Below are 18,662 nucleotides of genomic sequence, written 5' to 3'. Positions count from 1 at the left end.
TCGATAGATAAAGACAATTTGGAAGTATGGACTTCATCACAACAAGGTCTTTTTCGGTCAATATCTGTTTGACTCTCTGAATTATTAAAAAGATATTGACTAAAGAAGATTTCGTTATGATGAAATCTACACTTCGAGAGTATTTTTAACCCATCGATAACTGAATCTAAAAACTACCAAAGTAGTAAAAAAAAAAAATAAATAACGATAACTTCAGACAACTTATCTTAACTTTAAATATTGAGCACTATTATATTGACATCTGGTAAAAAACGTTTCGTGTCTTCCGACTAAAATTAATGCAATTTATTATATATTGAATTTTGTAATTGCTGAAGCAGACTTAAAATCGAAATTGAAACGTCCTGCTATAATTGTATTAATTAAATTAAATGATTAAATTTATTACAACGTCTTTTGTTGATCGTTTTACTAGCCTCTATTTCTTCTAGTTTTTATTTTGATATTATTACTATTAAATTAACTATCAATTTAATTGCGATAATTACTATATTCCAGTTTATATTTTAGCTTAGGACTGCGTTTTACGATCGACAAGTAATCGTGCGCAGTTTACAGAATTAGAAAATGTGAATTATAAAAAATGTATTAATTACTAATAATCTAGCTCTGACTGATAAGATTTTTATTATTTGTAAGTGAATTTTTTTATCTTCAGGTTATTATAAGCCGACAAATAAGGGAAATATCATGTCATAAAGCTTATGTCAATTTATCAAAATTTATTGCGTTATAAACACATAATTCACACTATGCATATCATCTTTGTATAATAAAATTTCAATCATCATATAATGCTGTCACATAGAATAGGCTAGGTTTATGGCAATTATACTATCCAGACAATAAATTTAAATATTTAAATAATGTGTAGAAAAGATTATATAAACACATTTATACATATTAATGCGTAGAAAATTAATGGAAATGTTTAGTGTCTGCCTAACATGTTGTAACTCTTAAAAACTTGTTGACATATACTTGACACCACGTGTCATTACCGCGTCTCTTGATATTGTACTTTGCAGCCCCGCAGATACGAATAAAACAGCTGTTTACGCAAGAAGTATCACAGTATGACTTGCGAAATTCTATCATGTGTTCTATGCTTTTCCATTGGATTTAATATCACAGTAACATATTCCAAAGTTGTTGATTATAGATATTGTGAGAGTTTTAAGACACTAAATTAGATTATGTCTGTAAGATATGAGGATAAAAGACAAACATTTCGCGAATTCCGTCAGGCTTCTGTAACTACACAATTATGATATGCACAACTTTTGCTTATTTCTTTTACTTGTTTAACAATTTATTATCTAAAACATTAGCGTTTATTCTATATAATATTCTATATATAAGTATTTATAATAACATTTTACTTATTTATCTATTTATGTTATTTCATAACTAAATCAATATACACATTACTGATTGAGAAACGTGTTGTTATAAATATTTTTCAAATAAAATCAAAAAGTTAGTACATGTATGCTGATAATTAAATAATAGAATAACAATAGTAATAAAATGTTTTGTTTTTTAAAGACCTTTGATCATAAATGCTGACAGCAAAAACTTGTTCAAAGGTTTCTGTCGGATAATGTTTGACTAATACCATACTTCTTTTAACGATAAGCTTTAAAAAACAAATGTGTTCGAATGTATATAATATCCAGTTTTGTCCGAAATAAAAACATGGAAAAAATAAACGCGAATTAAGTGCATTTCTCAAACAAAAGCGTTTTATGCAAAATATTGTTTTATTTTAGTCGAATAATATTTTAAAGGTTAATTATTATCTGAGTAGCTTTCAATTATTTAATCTTTGAAACATTCAATCTTCAATTAATTGAAATATCTGGACAACCGCGAATATTAACTAAAAAATGTCAATTGCGGGTATAAGTTTGCAATGCTAATTTATACTGTCATCTAGTTATATTGATCGAAAGTAACCAATGTTACTTAAAAGTCAATGTTACTTAAAAGCTTTAAGTTAATTGCTATATATGTTGCGGTGTGGGGGATTGCGACGGTTATAGCATCATATAAAACATTAATACGAAGGAATATAACGTTTCTAAGAAGAATATACAAGTATATAGGAGCATATCAAGTATACAGGAGCGTATCAAGAGATATGAAAAGGTAAAAAATTATATCAGAAAATTTTCATTTTATCTTCTTCTTTTATTTTTCTTTTAGTTCTTCCGATTAATAGAAAGTCTTAAGATATAAAAATTATTTATTTTTCGCAATAAAGTTTTTTAGTCATGAAATGCAAATTTAGGTATTTATATCAGATAGAATTACACTTTAAAGAAGTAATCTAGTGTAGAACGTGGAAAAAATGGCCTATTTTTGAAAAATTTTTTACAGAAAACTGTTGCACGTATTTTTTTACACTTTTACAAATAGATGCGTATACGTTTTTAGTATATATCTATACAAATCTTGGTATGGCAAAATATTTATTAGTTTTTTGTCATGTCTAAATTTAAAAATAAAATATTTAAAGATGTTTAATTGGTTAACACATTATTGCAGCCTTTTAACTTAACTGAAATAAAAAATTCAAATGGATTTTTAGTTATTGTGAGATGTGACTATAGTCTGAACACTAGGATCAATGAGAAATTTTGTAAATTGTTAAAATGGCGCGGTTTAAATTTAATTTAAAAATTAAGTATCGATTTTTTTACAAAATTTTTGAATTTAACATCTATGAAAAAATAGTTAATTTAGAGATATTGCAAAATCCTAGTTCATGCGATAAACAGTTGTGTATTTTACAGTCGTATATTATACAAAAGTTGAAGTCGAGGGTTGAGTTTAATAATTTCTGAAAAATCATGTCAATTGATTTGAAAAATACGATTACGAGAAAAACACGTTTAAAGTTTTAAATACAGTTAGAATGTAACAAATGAAAATTTGCCTCTAATTGACGATACCAAGACTCATCTTTAACAGTTGTTTTTAAATTAAATATGAATTTTATCAAGAAAAAACAGATAAAAATGTAAGAAAAATATTAACTTGATAACAACTACTTTTGAGCGCGACGACAGAACGCATTAAACAGCCTGTGCGCTAACTACTTAAAAAATACCTATGTCTTCATTAATTTTACGAATATCGATAAAACTTTTAGAAATTTATTTTTGAGACTTTAAATATTTAAAAAAATGTGACAAAGAAAAATCAATTTTTTTGAAGTTACTAGAATATCTTCTTAAAAGTACAGACAGATAATGAAATCCATTTTAATTTTGATTTTATTTTAAACATACTAAATTGTTATTTATAATTATGCAAACATATTTAATGTTGTATATAAAATATTTGTATAAAGACTCTTACAATAAAAAAAATACAATCCAATCAAAGTTTTATCAGAGAAAATTAGAGTTAAATTCCAAATTAGTTGTTTGTATTTACTAGAAATAAACTGAATAACTTCGTGTCTATAATGATTATCAACACTGTTAGATAAACTATTTAAAGTTATTTTAGAGTGTTGCTTCATCTTTATATTTTATCATTAAAAATTAAATTGCAAATATGTTATGACATACGGACATGATAAAAGAAACTTTAAATATGAAGAGAGAAGGCATTTAAACATTGTTTACAATGAGACTTAAGATTTACGATTTAAGGAAATTGATTAATCGATTATTCGTCGATAATAGTCGATTATTCATGTGAGAAAAATAATCGATTGTGATTGGTCACTTTTATTAAATCTTAAGTCTTAAATCTTACTGTAGGCGCCGCTTTATTTATAATGTAAAAATTTTTCATACTTTTAATTTTACAATAATTCCATATTTAATATTATACCATGACAATGTTGCTAATTAAATTTAAAATAGAAATAATATGAAATAAGTTTTAAAAAATACGGATTAAACATTGAACGAAATAAAAAGATAAATAGATGAACATAAACTAGTATTTTCATACGTCAATTAAGAAATAATCGTTAGTATTTCAAACTGGTTATCGGATTGCTCTTAATACCAGTTATTGGATCAATTTAGTTTGTCGCATGACAAGTTTACGGGATGTGGATTGACTATATCAAGCAGAAAATTTCTGCGTGAAAACATCTTAACTGTTTCAACTGTGATTACTTATTGATAACCATTAGAAAGTAAAGAAAATAAAAATGCTTATCTCTATACTAGATATCGATAAATGTTTGGATAATTGTAGGATGAACGTCATAGATATACATCGATCAAATACAGTTTCAATCGCACACTATATGTATAGATTATTAGATCCACATTAAGCAAATGCGTATTATCGTGTTTGCTTGCTTATTTCGCCATAAAAATAATTGAACGTAATAGATTGACAGAAATGTTTGATCTGATTAATGCATGTTACAACGGCATTAAAATATGCAAAGCTATTTCAAGGATTGAGAATTAAATAATTAAATACTTGCTGAATTATATTTATCTATTAATTCATATAATGAAAACCATAACATTTTAGTAAAAATATTAATACATTTATTTATCGTTTATACAAGATAAAATGCAAAATAATGCAGTAAAATTATGTTTATATTTCACAAACGTTCGAAGAACATTAATTAATAGTCTTCATCAAAAATCGTACTAGCTTTTTTCCCGAGCTTATAATTTTTATTGTTAAAAATTGAAATATAATACTAAGTACGTAAATTATAGTTTTTTCATGCTTATAATTTTATTGTTAAAAATGAAATACAATATAATAATAATAATGAAAAATATAAATTTTTTTATTTATTTATATTTTATATTATTTTATACTACATTTATTTTTTAACGACAAAAATTATAAGAACACACACACAAAATATACAGGGTTCTTCAAAAGTATGGAAACGGTCCAATAACTCGCAAGAATGCATTTTGTAAAGAAAATGTTAGAGGGGAAGTTGTTGGGTTTCAAAAAACCCTTATCTGAAGATTAAGGCCCATTTAGGCTCGGGAGTTATTTGATCGTTTTCATACTATTGAAGAATGAGGGTACATATCTACATATTTTAAAATCTTATTGATATTAAGATAATTCTCAATAATTCTCATAATTGAGAAAATTCAAAAATTCAAAAATATATAATCAACTGTTTTTAAGCTTTACAACACTTATAACAAATACAAATTTCTTTTTGTAAAGATAATTTTGTATAAAATATTAAATACGAAATATATATATATTTTACTTTCCTAACAGGATGTTTTTCGATTCGTAGTGTAAATTATATCTCCTTTTAAAAGAAAAATAAATTAAATAAATTAAATAAATTAAAAGAAAAATAAAAATTAGTTTTTTTATTGCGGTGACATCTTATTCCATGAGGTCGATTCATAATCGCTGCCAAATTCCGAATTCAATTCGGGACCTTTGTCTTCTCGATTTTTCGTTCCAATTCTTACCTTTTTTAAAAGTTGAGGCGTAATGTTACTTGTAAAAACTAAATTTACTAAAAAGCCTAGAGAAATTAGGTATAATATTGACATCGGTGAAAAGCGTTATCTCAAATTCAATGTCAAAAGCGTTTTTAGTACATGAACACAAGTCAAATGCTTGAGAAATATACGTCCAATTTTGAACAGTTTTGAAATTAAGAGATATGAAGTTGCTTTGCACATTTTTTTTTAAGGATGAATGAATGATCTAAAAAGATCTAGTTAAGATACCAGAATGAGATTCAAGAATCAGAACAATTATGGCAACTGATACTTAATGCTGCCGATGTTATCCGCAAAACATTTTAAACGTTTAAAAAAAAACAATTTATTTGAAATCAATATTGAAAATAATATCAACTGATCTCTAATTATGAATTGATTAACTCGTTGAATCTCTTTAATTTCAAGTGTTTTAATTAAATAAATTTTAAGAATTATATGTGAATAAATATCGAAGATAAACACATTTTGCGTGAATATAAATATGTACGAATAAACAAAAAAGGGCCTTAAGAAGAAAATCGATCGAGGAATTCGAAGTCGATGGAGGAATTGTTCAGCACCTTTTGTAAAGAATTAAGCAACATTTACTTCAATTTAGATTTTTTTACAAAAGCAACAATAATTAGAAATCCATAAAATCAATAAATACCTCGTTCATCGAAATTAGATATATGCAGATTAAGCATTATTGTCTTCATGTGCTAAAGCTGTAGCAATTTTGACACTGAGTTCAGAGACACCCTGTATATAAATATTTCTTTACTGCAATAACTCTTCTTATTTAAAAATAAAAATCTAAACGTCACGTGCGAAAAGCAATGTAGAATAAAACACCTTCCTATAATTTTTTTCCTCCTTTTTCAGTTTGTTATTTTAAATTTAATAGTCAATTGATTTATATTAAACAATTTACATCTTATCGTCAAACAATTTTGTTCGATAGCTTCAGATATTCACACTCACCTTGTCTTTCTCGCTTCTCAATTATCTAAACAAATCCGCGTGCTTGAGTTATGTGCTGGACTACGAGCCACCGCGATCACTCTGTACCGTGCGACAGTTCTTGCTGTACTGACCAAGAATTCAGTCGACCTATGTCGATCGTGCTATGAATCGTACATAAGCTGACGTCTGAAGTATACGAAATACGTCTTTAGCTTTACGCATCGAGGCAAAATCGAATTAAAAAAATTGAAACCGGTCTGTCCAACCAATAATATTATAGGAATTGTAAAAAACTGAAAAAGTAGAAAAAGCATTAATAGGAGAGAATTGTTGTTATGATTAAATTAAATAACACTAGATTTGTAATAGAAATCACATTTTCGGTAATTTTCATGCATTTTCATAGAGTGCGTGTATCATTTAATTTTGTGCTATTTAATTTTTACATTTACATTACAGATTTTTCTTGCTTAATTGGTTTCATTTTTTTAGCTCTGCGTGCAGCTATGTAAAATATCACGAATTAAAACAAAATTTAAATTTTTTAAAATCATCTGGTTTTATTATCATAATTTTAATAAAAAATTATTATGTATATTATTATACACATAATAAAAACTATATATATATATATATATATATATATGGCATATGTATAAACATATTGATTAACTATTTTCATAAATCACAATTTATGAAAACAATTTATTAATCAATTTGCTTACTGAGCAAATATAAATCATAAACTTATATCCAGCGAGAAATGTTTAACTGATGTCGAATCGACATCGAATTGACGATTGATTATTTTTTCATTATAATTTATGAATTGTAATTAAAATTTTAATTTATATCGATATCAATGTCTTGATCATTACAAAGTTTTTAAAAAACCATTAAAAAAACATTAATTAGTATCAATGTAAAATAATATCATATATGTAAGTATAAAGTGATCTATTAAAAGAATCAATAAGAAAATTCGATCGGTACTTATAATTATAATTCGATAAAATGAATTCTATTTGTTAATATAGAAACATTCTCGTAATTATATAGAATGTCTTAAATTTACAATAATACCTTAAAGATAGACTCGGTCGTGAGATCATTTTGAGATGAAATTTCTAAAATTAAAATGTCGAGGTTGTAATAATTTTATCGTATAACGAAATAATTTTTAAGTGAAAAATATACATTTAAGTCGGCCAATAAAATTGTCTGAAATTCGTGCGCTTATAAAACATGACGTATTGCATAGGATAGAAAATAATTTTTATTCTTTTTTTATATCAAATAAAAACAGCTTCAACTTAGTTTTTTGATGCAAATGCATAATCACAATGATAATAATAATGATAATAGACGTGATCGTCCATTATCATTATCATTATCTTAATCGTCTACGAATATTAGTGATAAATTAACATATCCAAATATGCTTTGTTTTCGAGTTATAGTCATATTTGTATTCCAATAATATATGCAACTGCTAATCTTTATAACAAAATAATCATCTTCGATCTGAAGCAAGCAGCTATTGTCCCGCCGTCCAATATACAAATAAAAATCTAATGAATCTAAGTCTAGGAAACGCGCAGGCCAGCCAGAAATAGATTCTGTATGATCTATCCATTTGTTAAGAAAGCATTTATTGAAAAAATTGCTGCCAAAAAATCTGACAAACATTTAGTATTTGTGCGATACGGTGTGATCGTATGCTTGTATTCAGGGCGATGGTATAGTTATTTTGAGTATTGCACCTCACATGTAAAAGTAAATAGGTCTTTATTACTAGAATACAAATACTGTTGCTGAATTTTATTATAAATAGAATGTTTATTATTCATGATTGTTGCATATCAAAAGGTAAATCAGACAGTTTCTTATGAAATTAGTTAACAGAATACAATATGAGTTCGTAGTGTATATTATTGGGAACCCGTTGAGAACAGTGCTAAGAATGCGCTGGTAGCACCTACGGAAAGTATATAATTTACTGCAGGCGTGAATGTTTTTAAAATGTAAAACGAAGATATGATGACGAATGCCAGGAAAAGGGCGTTATTGTAGAAGATTGAGAATGTCGTTGCTTCATAATCCGCCACTTCATTCTTCTTCCACAAGATCCTAGATGTTTAAACATAATATAAATTAATATTTTCCAGAAGGTATAATACATTCTTATAAAGTAATCAACTGTGAAATGATTGCCTAGGAGATACATGGCACTTAAGACGATGCTTGAACGACGACCGAACTCCATAATATCGTTTTACCGACGATTTGTACATATGTGTGTGTGCGATATTGATGTTGTACTGCATAGATGTTACGCCTGATTTGGGTTAATGTTAATGTCTACTATTACATCAATGTTGTGTACAGAGGTACAAATGATATTTTCAAATCAGCCGTTCATTTATACCAAGGGGGGATTGAGGGGTTCAAATTTCCCCCCAAATTTTTACTTATGTTTTTAGTTTAACAAAACCAAATATTTTTTATAAAAGTTATAATATTTGATGATATTTATGTAAAATAATAATAAAATTAAAGCAAAATAAAGCTATTCATTAATGAAAACAATTGCTATTTATGCAAGTTAATAGGATTGATACTCCCCCTCCCCCAAAAAAAATCCTGGATACCCATGTCTTATACTAAAGTATCTAGGTTCATCAGTAAAGCACAGTACTATTCTTTCATGTTTCCGACTGTGACTACTACTTGTTTTTACACGTACAAAGTCTAAAACTTTCATGTTGTCACAATTAGTCGACTGCAGAAGCTGATAATTTTTTCTTTTTTTTTTTTTTCGTTTTTAATCTCAAATTGTAGTAGCCGCAGTCCGTTATCGTCACTTTAATTCTGAAAAAGGATTTATAATTCTATGGAATCAATAAAAAGATCTGCTGATCCAAAAATACTCGCGTTCAATCAGTAAAACAGACACGTGTTCAGCATCGCCTTGAATGATTGATCAAACAATATTTTTGTGTTTCAAAAGATCTATAACATTACCTTTCGTCCTTTTCTTTCTTGCTCATTTTCTTGTCTTCTGCAAGTTTGCGACTTATCTCCTTAGTTACAGCATCTTCCCTTTTTACAGCAATCTATATAACATATACAAAATTAAATTATATTCTCATCATTCTCATCATCTCTTCTAAAGATTATTCAACAAGTTTTCAATAAATTTCAAAATGAAAATCAGAAACTAGACAATTTACAACTTTGTTGTAAATTGCATTAAAAATGATTTATTTATTTTAATAAGTATTTCTATAGCGATTTGGTAGAAAAATATCTTCTAACTTCACGTACATTAAAAAAATATTTATCAACATACCTTATGTTTGAGGATGAACTTTGTGTTTTTATATGCCAAGGCAAGAGCATATGTGCTCACTAATGTAACCAGTACAAAAAAGATCAAGTTAGAATATAGATCGATCAAATGTATTCTCCAAAACAACCCTGTAAAAAAACAAAATATAATTAATAAAAAGTAGGGATTTCATATATTTATTTTGTAACAGATATTAAATATTAAATCTATATAAACAAAGATATATTGGGAATATTATATATTATATCTATTATTAAAATTAGACTAAGATTTAAAAAATATTTATCAATGAATAAAATCAAATTCTGATTTAATGTTCCAATTTAATGTTTCATTTAAATCTAAATGTAAACATTTTTAGAAGAACACAAATCTATTGTTTTCTTCATAGAAATCAGGAACATCCCTCTATCGAAATAATTATACAGAAAAATCTATCTGCGCTATGCATTTTCCATATACTAAATAAACTCATTCAAACACATAATCAAACATAATGTACAACAAATGTTGTATTCAAAATCATATAAGAATCTATTGTAACATCTGTCTGCTATACAATATTTATCAAGTTCTAAGACATAACTATTTAATCTCAGATCTTTACATCTTAAATCAAAGAATAAATCAGACCATCGTGAAATTTTGCGCAACGAGAATCCAATTGCATAATTCAACAGAGAAAAAAAAAATTGTTGAAAGGAGTATTTCGTGACTCCTGACAGGTTTCTGCACTCACAAATGGGTATCGCCGAAACGATGAAGGCATTGCCGTAGAACAGTGCCGAGGATTTCGTCGACACATTCCTGGAGAAGTCCTGCAGCAGCAGCTCCTCCTCTTTGGTAAATGCCTTAGACTTTCCCGACATTTTTCAGTAAGCCGACAGCGAGACGAAGGTAACCGGACGACGACCGTTCAGCCACCACGAGGATTGTGACTTGGTCGGAGTCGTCGGAGGAGGCAGAAACAAATGCGTACGCATGCGTAAGAGGCGTCGGTGTGTGGAGACGTGTGGTGACGTGTCTCTCTCATCGTCATACGTCGTCGATATCGATCGAGACGCGAGTCCCGCTCTCTGCGGACAACCTGCCGTAAACTTCGCACCAGAGATTCGTGATTGTAAGTACGTCAGGAATTCAATTTACCGGCCTGTCTAATTTTAAATAATTGTTTTTTTTTAATCTCTTCGCCGATGCACATCTGAGAACTTTGAAAATGAAGCGAAGACACACGATGCATTCATTTCTATCCTATTTGGCATCTATTATTATTTCCGACGAGCGCGATTCGCTGCAGCCAATTCCGCGGGATGACAGCGCTAGCCTGGAGAGTCTCTGGTGTAGCGTGACACTAGTGTAACATTCTCAGTGCCATTGCTGTCAGTGTCGCTTCCTGGTTCCTGACGGATCGACAGCAGCGGTTGGTGCGTTAGTCTCGAAGACTTTCCGAAAGTTTCGATTAAATTGTCAGTGTGTTATGACACGCGTACTGCCGATGCGTCTGGCGTAAGAAAAAAAAAAAAAAAACCCACCACGACATCGCGAGGTCCACACTGGGACATGGAGGCTGAGAACGAGGAGATGCCCCTGACGCAGCCCGTGACGGACGCGTCAACGCCAACCGAGAATCATAACCACAACAAGGTTCGCAGGCGGAACGTGCCCGAGCAGTCGGCGAGCCTCGCGGACGGCTGGGTGACGAGTGACTCGCGCGACCGCGTGGTGCCCCTCCTGCCCGACTCCACGAAAGCGTGGCACGGCGGCGTCGTGCCGCAGATACCGGACGACGTGGCCGCCGCGACGGACAAGCAGCGGAACGGCGTGCTGTCTCGCGAGGACGACCGCGGCGCGACGGACGTCCCCACGAGTCGCGAGAGGATGAAGGTCAGCGTCATCCGCGGCAGCGTCGCCAATCCGGATCTCACGTTAGGAGAGCTGAGGCTACTCGGCTGCAGTAGCGAGGGCTTCGTTAATGGTACTTTGCCCAGGTGACGATACGATTATGATCAACAAGGAACCTGATACGATTAATTTCGCTCTTTGGGATTTCGCCCCAAGAGAGAATTTCACGGGTTTTTTCCGCGTCCTCCGCGATTGCGGTTGTCGATGCAGCATTTCCGGATGCACGGACGGATATCTTCAGAATTTGCTTGATATATCGCTTGTACACAAACTGGTTCCTTTTTGAGAATAATCTCGTTCTCTGTTATCAAGTCTTGAAATCATGAGGGTGATCTGTAGATGATATACGAAGGGTACTGTGGCCGAAACTTTTGCGACTGGCACAATTGGAGCTCGCGCCTGTTGGCGGACTGGAAGATGTACATACTTACGTACCGAACGAGATTTATCAGCAGATACTGAAGGATGTGGCGCGTAGCGGTAGCCACATGTCGCAGGGCGCGACGGAAAAGGAGACGGAAAATTTTCAAGAGGAGTTGACTCGGCTTATGTGCTGGGTACTTCATAGACATTCCGACTTAAAGTTAGTATATTTAAACGTTAATGGAATGCTAAAGTTTATACGATAAATTTATATAAATATATAAAACTCGTGTCTTGCTGCGGTACAAAGTAAAATAATGAATACTTAGTTACTACCAGGGATACAATGATGTGGCAGCAACTGTGCTACTTGTGATGGGATTACAAGCAGGCTTGTACGTGCTTGAGAGTATCTCGCTAGAATTCCTGGAAAGATTCATGGAAAAGACTATGGAAAAAGTGAATCAAGAGTTATTCTTCATATTTGCGTTACTAGAAAGAGTACACCCTACGCTCTTGGAACATTTAGAAAAGTTAGTTCTCTCTTATACTTATTGGAACATAAGATGTTAGATTTTTTAATTATTTTAAATTTTTTCTCCAACTAAACATTTCTATTATATTCTACATAAAATTATATAATGCTATTCTACATAAATTATCTCAAAGTTTTATATTTTTTTATTTTGATTACATTCTTAGACACTTGCTGATATTAATAATCTCGTTACTAATAACAGAATTTTACTCTTTTTTTACTTTAGTGTAGAACTGTTTCCACACTTCGCTTTGGCTGAATACACAACATGGTATGCACACAAATTCGCGGAAAACCGAAAATTGTTGCACAGGTTATTTGACTTTTTCCTGGGTAGTCCCCCGCTCATGCCTCTCTACTTAAGTACGGTAATTGTTGCACATAGAGCTACAGAAATTTTCAATACTACGCCTGACATGGGGCACACACATAAGGTGTTATGTACGGTGAGTATAATCGAGGAAATTGTTGACTCCGAAGAAACGCGAAAGAAAGACAATAGAATCATTTCTGATTTACGTTTTCAGTTACCTGACGACTTGCCATTTGAAACCCTCTTGGTAGAAGCGAAGAACCTGTATCGACAATACCCTCCTGAATCTATCAGTAACGACGTCGTGGATTACGATCACAAGAGAAAAATTAAGGAGCAAGAATGGAAGGCAAAGGCGGAAGCGGGCCGTCAAGAGAGAGAAAGACAACGAAAATTAAAAGTTGTCCAGTCAACGCCGAGGATATCTTATCGTATCAGAAGTTACAAAACCATTACCGTTGTGACGATTTTAGCTTTGGGAATATATGCTTTTATAAGATCCTCAACGGGGCTTAACTGACATTAGGAGATATTATTTGTTGTAAGCAAATTAGAATTTTTATATATATTTTCTAAAGCAGAAGCCCTCCACTTCTTTGATATGTCGCTGAGATTTTGAACAAGGATTAAAAAGTGTAAGATTGTGTAAAAGCAAGCACCAAAGAAATGAAGGAGCAAGGAGCATGTGTTGCTAGGAATAACTGAAAGATTTGGTTGTCAGTATTTGAGCAAATCTGTTTCTAGGATACATGAGTCAGAATTTTGTGCATTCCTACGCTGCCTTTATGCTGTGTTCTGGAGGCTGACCTGAACTCTTTATTATATGTTAAAAAAAAAAAGAATTATAAACATATGAAAATTTTTAGTAAAAAAGCAACAATTTCAAATATTCAGAATTGCTAAAAGTTCGGACCTAAATGGGATATCTAATAAATTGTACATAAGACGTAAAAAAGTTTCGTATATAATACACATACATATAAATATATATTGATTATAATTACGTTGTTATGATCTGTGATTAGAAAAAATTTTATCTAATTACATTTGCGAAGAAAAATTATAATAGTTAATCATTATATGATTAATAATAAAAACATTTTATTTTTTAACAACATTCATTTATTATCATCTTTGTTCACGAGTTTTCTTTACAAGTTCTTTATACAGTTTATATTATATACCGTTTTATCTTAGAAATATATATATATATATATATATAATTATGTATCGTCTAATTTATCAGATTTGATGGCATTAGATATCAAAGGAATACTAGGATATCGTTTACATTTTATGTAAGATATTTATTTTTCACCATTTTATACACGAATGTAATTTTGTAGAAACTTTAATGCGCTCTGATAAATGTTTATTATAAGTCTATATATTTACGGATTTATTTATGCCAAAAGAGATACAAGCTATCTGTGGATACTACTAAGAAAATCTTAAAGTTGTAAACATTTTAAAAATTTAACGTTCGTTGATATTTAAGGGAATGCTTTTTACATTAAATTTCTTAAGTATTAAATATTATTCTACATTGTCATGAGTGTTTATTGCAATCAGTGTAAATATAACATTGGTACATATTTATAATACATTCAATTTGTGACTAGTAGACTATGAAACTCGGGATTTCATTGTTACTCTAATTGTGCTGCATCAGCCACTAAAAAATACGTTACTATACAATACAGAAACACTATATATATAGGATATTATTATTACTATGTATCGCTAGTCATGTTAACCTGATCACTCTTTGTTTCATGTGAGATCATGCAAGGTAAAAATTGATAATATATACTGCATATAAAAATATACGCGTAAGGAGGAGATAAAGTATTATATTTATAGGATGAGAGCATAGCCAGTTAATGAGTGGAAGTATTGACATTTAGAAAAAATGTTTTTTGTAAAACTGCACCACTTTACAATATTCCCAATTGATATTTGCTGGTATGTTAATGTAATGATATATTTTAATGAACAATGTAGTTAATAAAAATATATTTTCAATTACACATTGTGGTATTCTTTTTATTAATAAATTATTAAGAATATATATCGATGAAATTACTTGGTTAAATTACTTCGTGGAATCTTAATTTAATATCTTGTTAAAATTATTTTATATTGCATTTTGGATATTAATTTATATAAAGAATATCAAAGTAAAAAATGATAAAAGAATTCGATTAGCTAATCTATTACATTCTTTTGCTTCTCATTTAGTTTAGCAATAAAAATCATATTACACTTTTAAAACTGACTTAATATACGCTAAAATGTCATGATTTCTCAAGATCTCGGTGTGATCCACTCCGGGAAAACCTTGATTGTAAATTTTTTGTTTCTGCGATTGCTGCCAACGTGTACACGCTTCCAAACTCCTTATATTAACCGTTCCATCGCCATCTCCAACAATTAATTGAGGATAACCATTTACACTTGTACCTGGCTTATAATACAACCTGCACAAAAATAAAGGCGAATTTTAAACGACCTCTCTTATCAAAAATCTGTGTGAATAATTATCTAAATTTTTTAACGAAATAATATATGTACAGATATACTAACTTTTCTACAGTGTCTACTTTGCTGCCGTATAAGCAATGTACTTCAACACCAGGTGCTGAAAAATCCAACTGGTATTTTTCATTGTCTTTCCTGAACTCCCAAGCGTTAGGAACGTCTATGTCTCTGTAAATGAAAATCTTTCTAAAAATATTTTCTTGAGAAATACAGGTATAATATTTATCTAAATAATCTGTCGTACATAAAATATTGTTGTAAATCATTCAACGTGTAGTTTTTCTTATCCGACTGCACCAAAATCTCTGTATCTTTCCAAAATAGTTTCGAGGGTAACAGCCATCCGAGACTTGGACTCGTTATCTGTTCGTTTCTTAGTACACTCTCACGAAGAAAATATGCGCCCAAGTCATCGCCTGTATTAGACGTAAAAAGTAAAGCAATGTACTTTGTAAGGTAATAAGTGAGGAAATACCGAGATAATAGTAATTGGAAAATTTTACTGCTTTTCCTTAAAGTTATCTGACAACTTATCAGCAATTTGTTCAACAATAATCACTTATTGATAAGTATAACGAAACAGGAAACAATTGTACAGATAAGATCGGTATGCTTACCGATGGCAAATACTTTGACAGCCTTGATGGATCCTGCCCATACAGCGCTAAGTGTGATCAGGGAATTTACATATTTGTCCTTCCACTTTTGAGTCTGACGTTGTAACATTATGAGACTCATAGGTCCGCCCATGCTGTGAGCTAGCAGCGTCACTGGCGTATTGTTATTCATTACGTACGTTTCCTCGACCAGCTCTTTCAGCTTGGCAAAGAACTCCTCGCTTTCACCTGAAGTTCAAGGTCTTTATCTCGGTAAATTTGTAGTGTAATCAAGTAAATATATACATGCAAAAATCTGGTCAGAGTGCCTGTACGAAGCAATTTAGTATAATATCGAATTCTTTCTACATACTAGGTCCCTTCCTGAAGTCGTAAGGCGCGCCGCGCAGCGACAAGTTCCTGATGTATCCCAGCTCGTTTACCAACATGTTTCCGATGTCCTTGAAATACGAGCCTGGCGAGGCCCTGCTGGGATCTATGTACTCGACTACAAACGGATCGCCCCATCCCGGTATCTGTATGTCCACTCCAGGCTGATCGCTGGTAGTTCTCGTCACATTGTCGTAATTCAATTTAAGATTATCGATCTGCAAAGGTAGGGATTCGAAATGTATACCTTCAAATTATTCGGCGGGAAAGAGCGAGGGTACTTGTTACTGTGCGTGACAGGATGAAATCGAGCGTACAAAGCAGTCTATCACGACGGGTACGAGCAGTTCCATGTTGAGCCATAAGTTAAAGTAATCGTCGGATATTTTCGCGCAGATATAATGCACCACCGACGACTTGTTAATCTTCGCGTTGACCTGGCTGCCGCCATCACCTGGAACTGGAAATATCATTTTCCTTCGTTAGTGGAAATTGCGCTCTTCGCGCAATCGCACCCGATTACAAGTCGATTATGTCTCCGAGGTTCTACGACATTACGATAAGGTAATCATACAAAGAGGCACTTCAGAACCGTTTCGAGGCCTAAAGTGCAGGGAGAAAGAGAGAGAGAGAGAGAGGTCAGGGTCAACTTTCGGTGAGCAAAACGCTTTCGAAAGCAAGAGTCAAGACGTTCTTTCATTTCCCTTTAATTTAATGACTCACCCAAAATAACTGGCGATATCTGTTTCGTCTTGACGTGCCAGGATCCGGCCGGTCGCGCGGCGAGGGAGAGAACGATTATCGCGCTCAGGAGAGCCGCCAGGCGCATTGTTCGTCGCGGCTGCGATTTTTAAAACGGATTACTCGCGGCGAGGAAACACACGGTTTACTTACTCCGGAGAATCAAACACCTCGCGGTCAAAATCTGTGCCCCTACACTCGACGAACGACTCCTCCTCCGAGCGTGGACCGTTCTCGTGGACCTGACGAACGAAATAAACACACGCTCGTGGCTGCGTTGTTTGTATAACTACATAGTACGTATACATACCGCTCATACCAATTGCAGTAATCAGCTGATATGACGTCACTCGCGCACATGCGCCGGAAGTAGGAGGGGAGCACTCGCGATCAACGACGGCCAATCGGAGTCATCGGAGTGACGGATGAGGACAAAAAGTATTGTTGTAGTAAATAGTTGTTTCATCGGCACGCTTTCGTAAACGACTGCCTGACCAATCGGTCATCGCGTCTTCCTGCATTTGCATATTTGAAAAACATATGTTATCAAACGGGTTTATTTAAATTATCGATAAGCACGAGTTTATGAATATTGACGTTGAGAGAGAGAGAGATTAGATTAGAAGAGAGAGAGAGAGAGAAAACACATGAATTCCATGAATTTCATCATGTTCCAATTACATGCATTACGTACAGACGTAATAAATAGACTTAATTAGTTTTAGTTTAGCTTATTCTTCTCTTTTTGAGAATTCGAATGTATTTACGATATATTATACATATATGCTTCGTTTCGTTTATGTCAAACAAAACGAAAAAAGTGCATAAGAATGCATGCTGCAGGTGAGACAAACAAAGTTATTATGGACAGATTATACTTCTATTCTATTGCCGATTTCGCAAGTGTCAATCGGTCACGATCGAAGATAAACAATTCCGAGTACAAAACATAAAAAATATATGATTCATTTTTTAAGTCGTATGACGTCTTGAATTGCGAAAGACTCGCATATAATGTACGTCTTGTTTTTTAATCGTTTCGCACTGTTTCGCACGCAATATATTTTCCATCCTCGCATCTATCCTAAGCTCATATCTCTGTTATTTAAAACGCGTCTTTTTTTTTTTAACGATACGTGACAAACACGTGTTTTTTCCATTTATCGTAAATCTACACGTGTCATTCAAATCACGGCAAATTGCGGTGTCTGGCATTAATTTTAATTAATGAAAGTACATAACGATAAAATCGCGCAGTAAAATTCAATTTCTCTATTTTCCACGCCGCTCATCACCGACGTCCCGTCCCGTCCCGTCGTCGTCGTCGTCGTCGTCGGTGATCGAACGCGTTGTTGGATCGATCGACGTACGGTGCTTAGCACGGATCGTCACCGCGGACACAGACACCCCCGCCGACGGCGCCGACGAGCGAGTCGATCGCAGGAGCGAGAGAACGCGCGGCAGGGAAGCGCCAGTA

General features: G+C 32.3%; 3 protein-coding genes across 6 annotated transcripts; 1 reads left to right on the top strand and 2 right to left on the bottom strand.

The window, feature by feature from the left end:
* Positions 1-8,220: 8,220 nt before the first annotated feature.
* On the bottom strand, positions 8,221-10,763 carry LOC105459232 (translocon-associated protein subunit gamma). Its single transcript, XM_011705097.1, has 4 exons — positions 10,541-10,763; positions 9,802-9,929; positions 9,474-9,565; positions 8,221-8,579 (listed from the first exon to the last, which is right to left on the bottom strand). The coding sequence occupies exons 1-4, from the start codon at positions 10,668-10,670 to the stop codon at positions 8,381-8,383; spliced, it is 549 nt and encodes a 182-aa protein (XP_011703399.1). The 5' UTR covers positions 10,671-10,763; the 3' UTR covers positions 8,221-8,380.
* A 92-nt stretch (positions 10,764-10,855) lies between these two features.
* Positions 10,856-13,766, top strand: LOC105459231 (TBC1 domain family member 20). Of its 2 annotated transcripts, XM_011705096.1 has the most exons (6): positions 10,856-10,921; positions 11,008-11,776; positions 12,043-12,286; positions 12,396-12,599; positions 12,831-13,050; positions 13,132-13,766. In XM_011705096.1, the coding sequence occupies exons 2-6, from the start codon at positions 11,362-11,364 to the stop codon at positions 13,435-13,437; spliced, it is 1,389 nt and encodes a 462-aa protein (XP_011703398.1). In that variant the 5' UTR covers positions 10,856-10,921; positions 11,008-11,361; the 3' UTR covers positions 13,438-13,766. The 2 variants fall into 2 exon arrangements, with proteins under 2 accessions (XP_011703398.1, XP_011703397.1); XM_011705095.1 differs by having other exon boundaries at positions 10,908-11,776.
* A 437-nt stretch (positions 13,767-14,203) lies between these two features.
* Positions 14,204-18,493, bottom strand: LOC105459230 (group XV phospholipase A2-like). Of its 3 annotated transcripts, XM_011705093.1 has the most exons (9): positions 18,423-18,493; positions 17,496-17,700; positions 17,168-17,427; positions 16,762-16,904; positions 16,428-16,662; positions 16,076-16,303; positions 15,703-15,874; positions 15,504-15,626; positions 14,208-15,397 (listed from the first exon to the last, which is right to left on the bottom strand). In XM_011705093.1, exons 3-9 carry the CDS (start codon positions 17,271-17,273, stop codon positions 15,178-15,180), a joined length of 1,227 nt encoding a protein of 408 aa, XP_011703395.1. In that variant the 5' UTR covers positions 17,274-17,427; positions 17,496-17,700; positions 18,423-18,493; the 3' UTR covers positions 14,208-15,177. The 3 variants fall into 3 exon arrangements, with proteins under 3 accessions (XP_011703396.1, XP_011703394.1, XP_011703395.1); XM_011705094.1 differs by lacking the exons at positions 17,496-17,700; positions 18,423-18,493 and having other exon boundaries at positions 14,204-15,397; positions 17,168-17,285; positions 17,339-17,489; XM_011705092.1 differs by lacking the exons at positions 17,496-17,700; positions 18,423-18,493 and having other exon boundaries at positions 14,204-15,397; positions 17,168-17,489.
* Between the last annotated feature and the right edge of the window lie 169 nt (positions 18,494-18,662).

The sequence above is a fragment of the Wasmannia auropunctata genome, unplaced genomic scaffold, assembly GCF_000956235.1.
Source record: "Wasmannia auropunctata unplaced genomic scaffold, wasmannia.A_1.0 LD334204.1, whole genome shotgun sequence".
NCBI lineage: Eukaryota > Metazoa > Arthropoda > Insecta > Hymenoptera > Formicidae > Wasmannia > Wasmannia auropunctata.
The sequence above is the reverse complement of the archived record's forward strand: the minus strand, read 5'-3'. Positions and strand labels throughout refer to the sequence as shown.

Excerpts from the sequence above, each read along its gene's own strand:
- LOC105459232 (XM_011705097.1), bottom strand. The coding sequence starts at position 10,670 with ATGTCGGGAAAGTCTAAGGCATTTACCAAAGAGGAGGAGCTGCTGCTG. Across the intron at positions 9,930-10,540 it reads CGTTTCGGCGATACCCATTT|GGTTGTTTTGGAGAATACAT; the intron begins GTGAGTGCAGAA and ends GTTTTTTTACAG. Across the intron at positions 9,566-9,801 it reads AGTTCATCCTCAAACATAAG|ATTGCTGTAAAAAGGGAAGA; the intron begins GTATGTTGATAA and ends TATGTTATATAG.
- LOC105459231 (XM_011705096.1), top strand. The coding sequence starts at position 11,362 with ATGGAGGCTGAGAACGAGGAGATGCCCCTGACGCAGCCCGTGACGGAC. Across the intron at positions 11,777-12,042 it reads TAGCGAGGGCTTCGTTAATG|ATGATATACGAAGGGTACTG; the intron begins GTACTTTGCCCA and ends GGTGATCTGTAG. Across the intron at positions 12,287-12,395 it reads CATAGACATTCCGACTTAAA|TTACTACCAGGGATACAATG; the intron begins GTTAGTATATTT and ends ATGAATACTTAG.
- LOC105459230 (XM_011705093.1), bottom strand. The coding sequence starts at position 17,273 with ATGCGCCTGGCGGCTCTCCTGAGCGCGATAATCGTTCTCTCCCTCGCC. Across the intron at positions 16,663-16,761 it reads CCGTCGTGATAGACTGCTTT|ATCGATAATCTTAAATTGAA; the intron begins GTACGCTCGATT and ends CTACCTTTGCAG. Across the intron at positions 15,875-16,075 it reads TGTCAAAGTATTTGCCATCG|GCGATGACTTGGGCGCATAT; the intron begins GTAAGCATACCG and ends CGTCTAATACAG.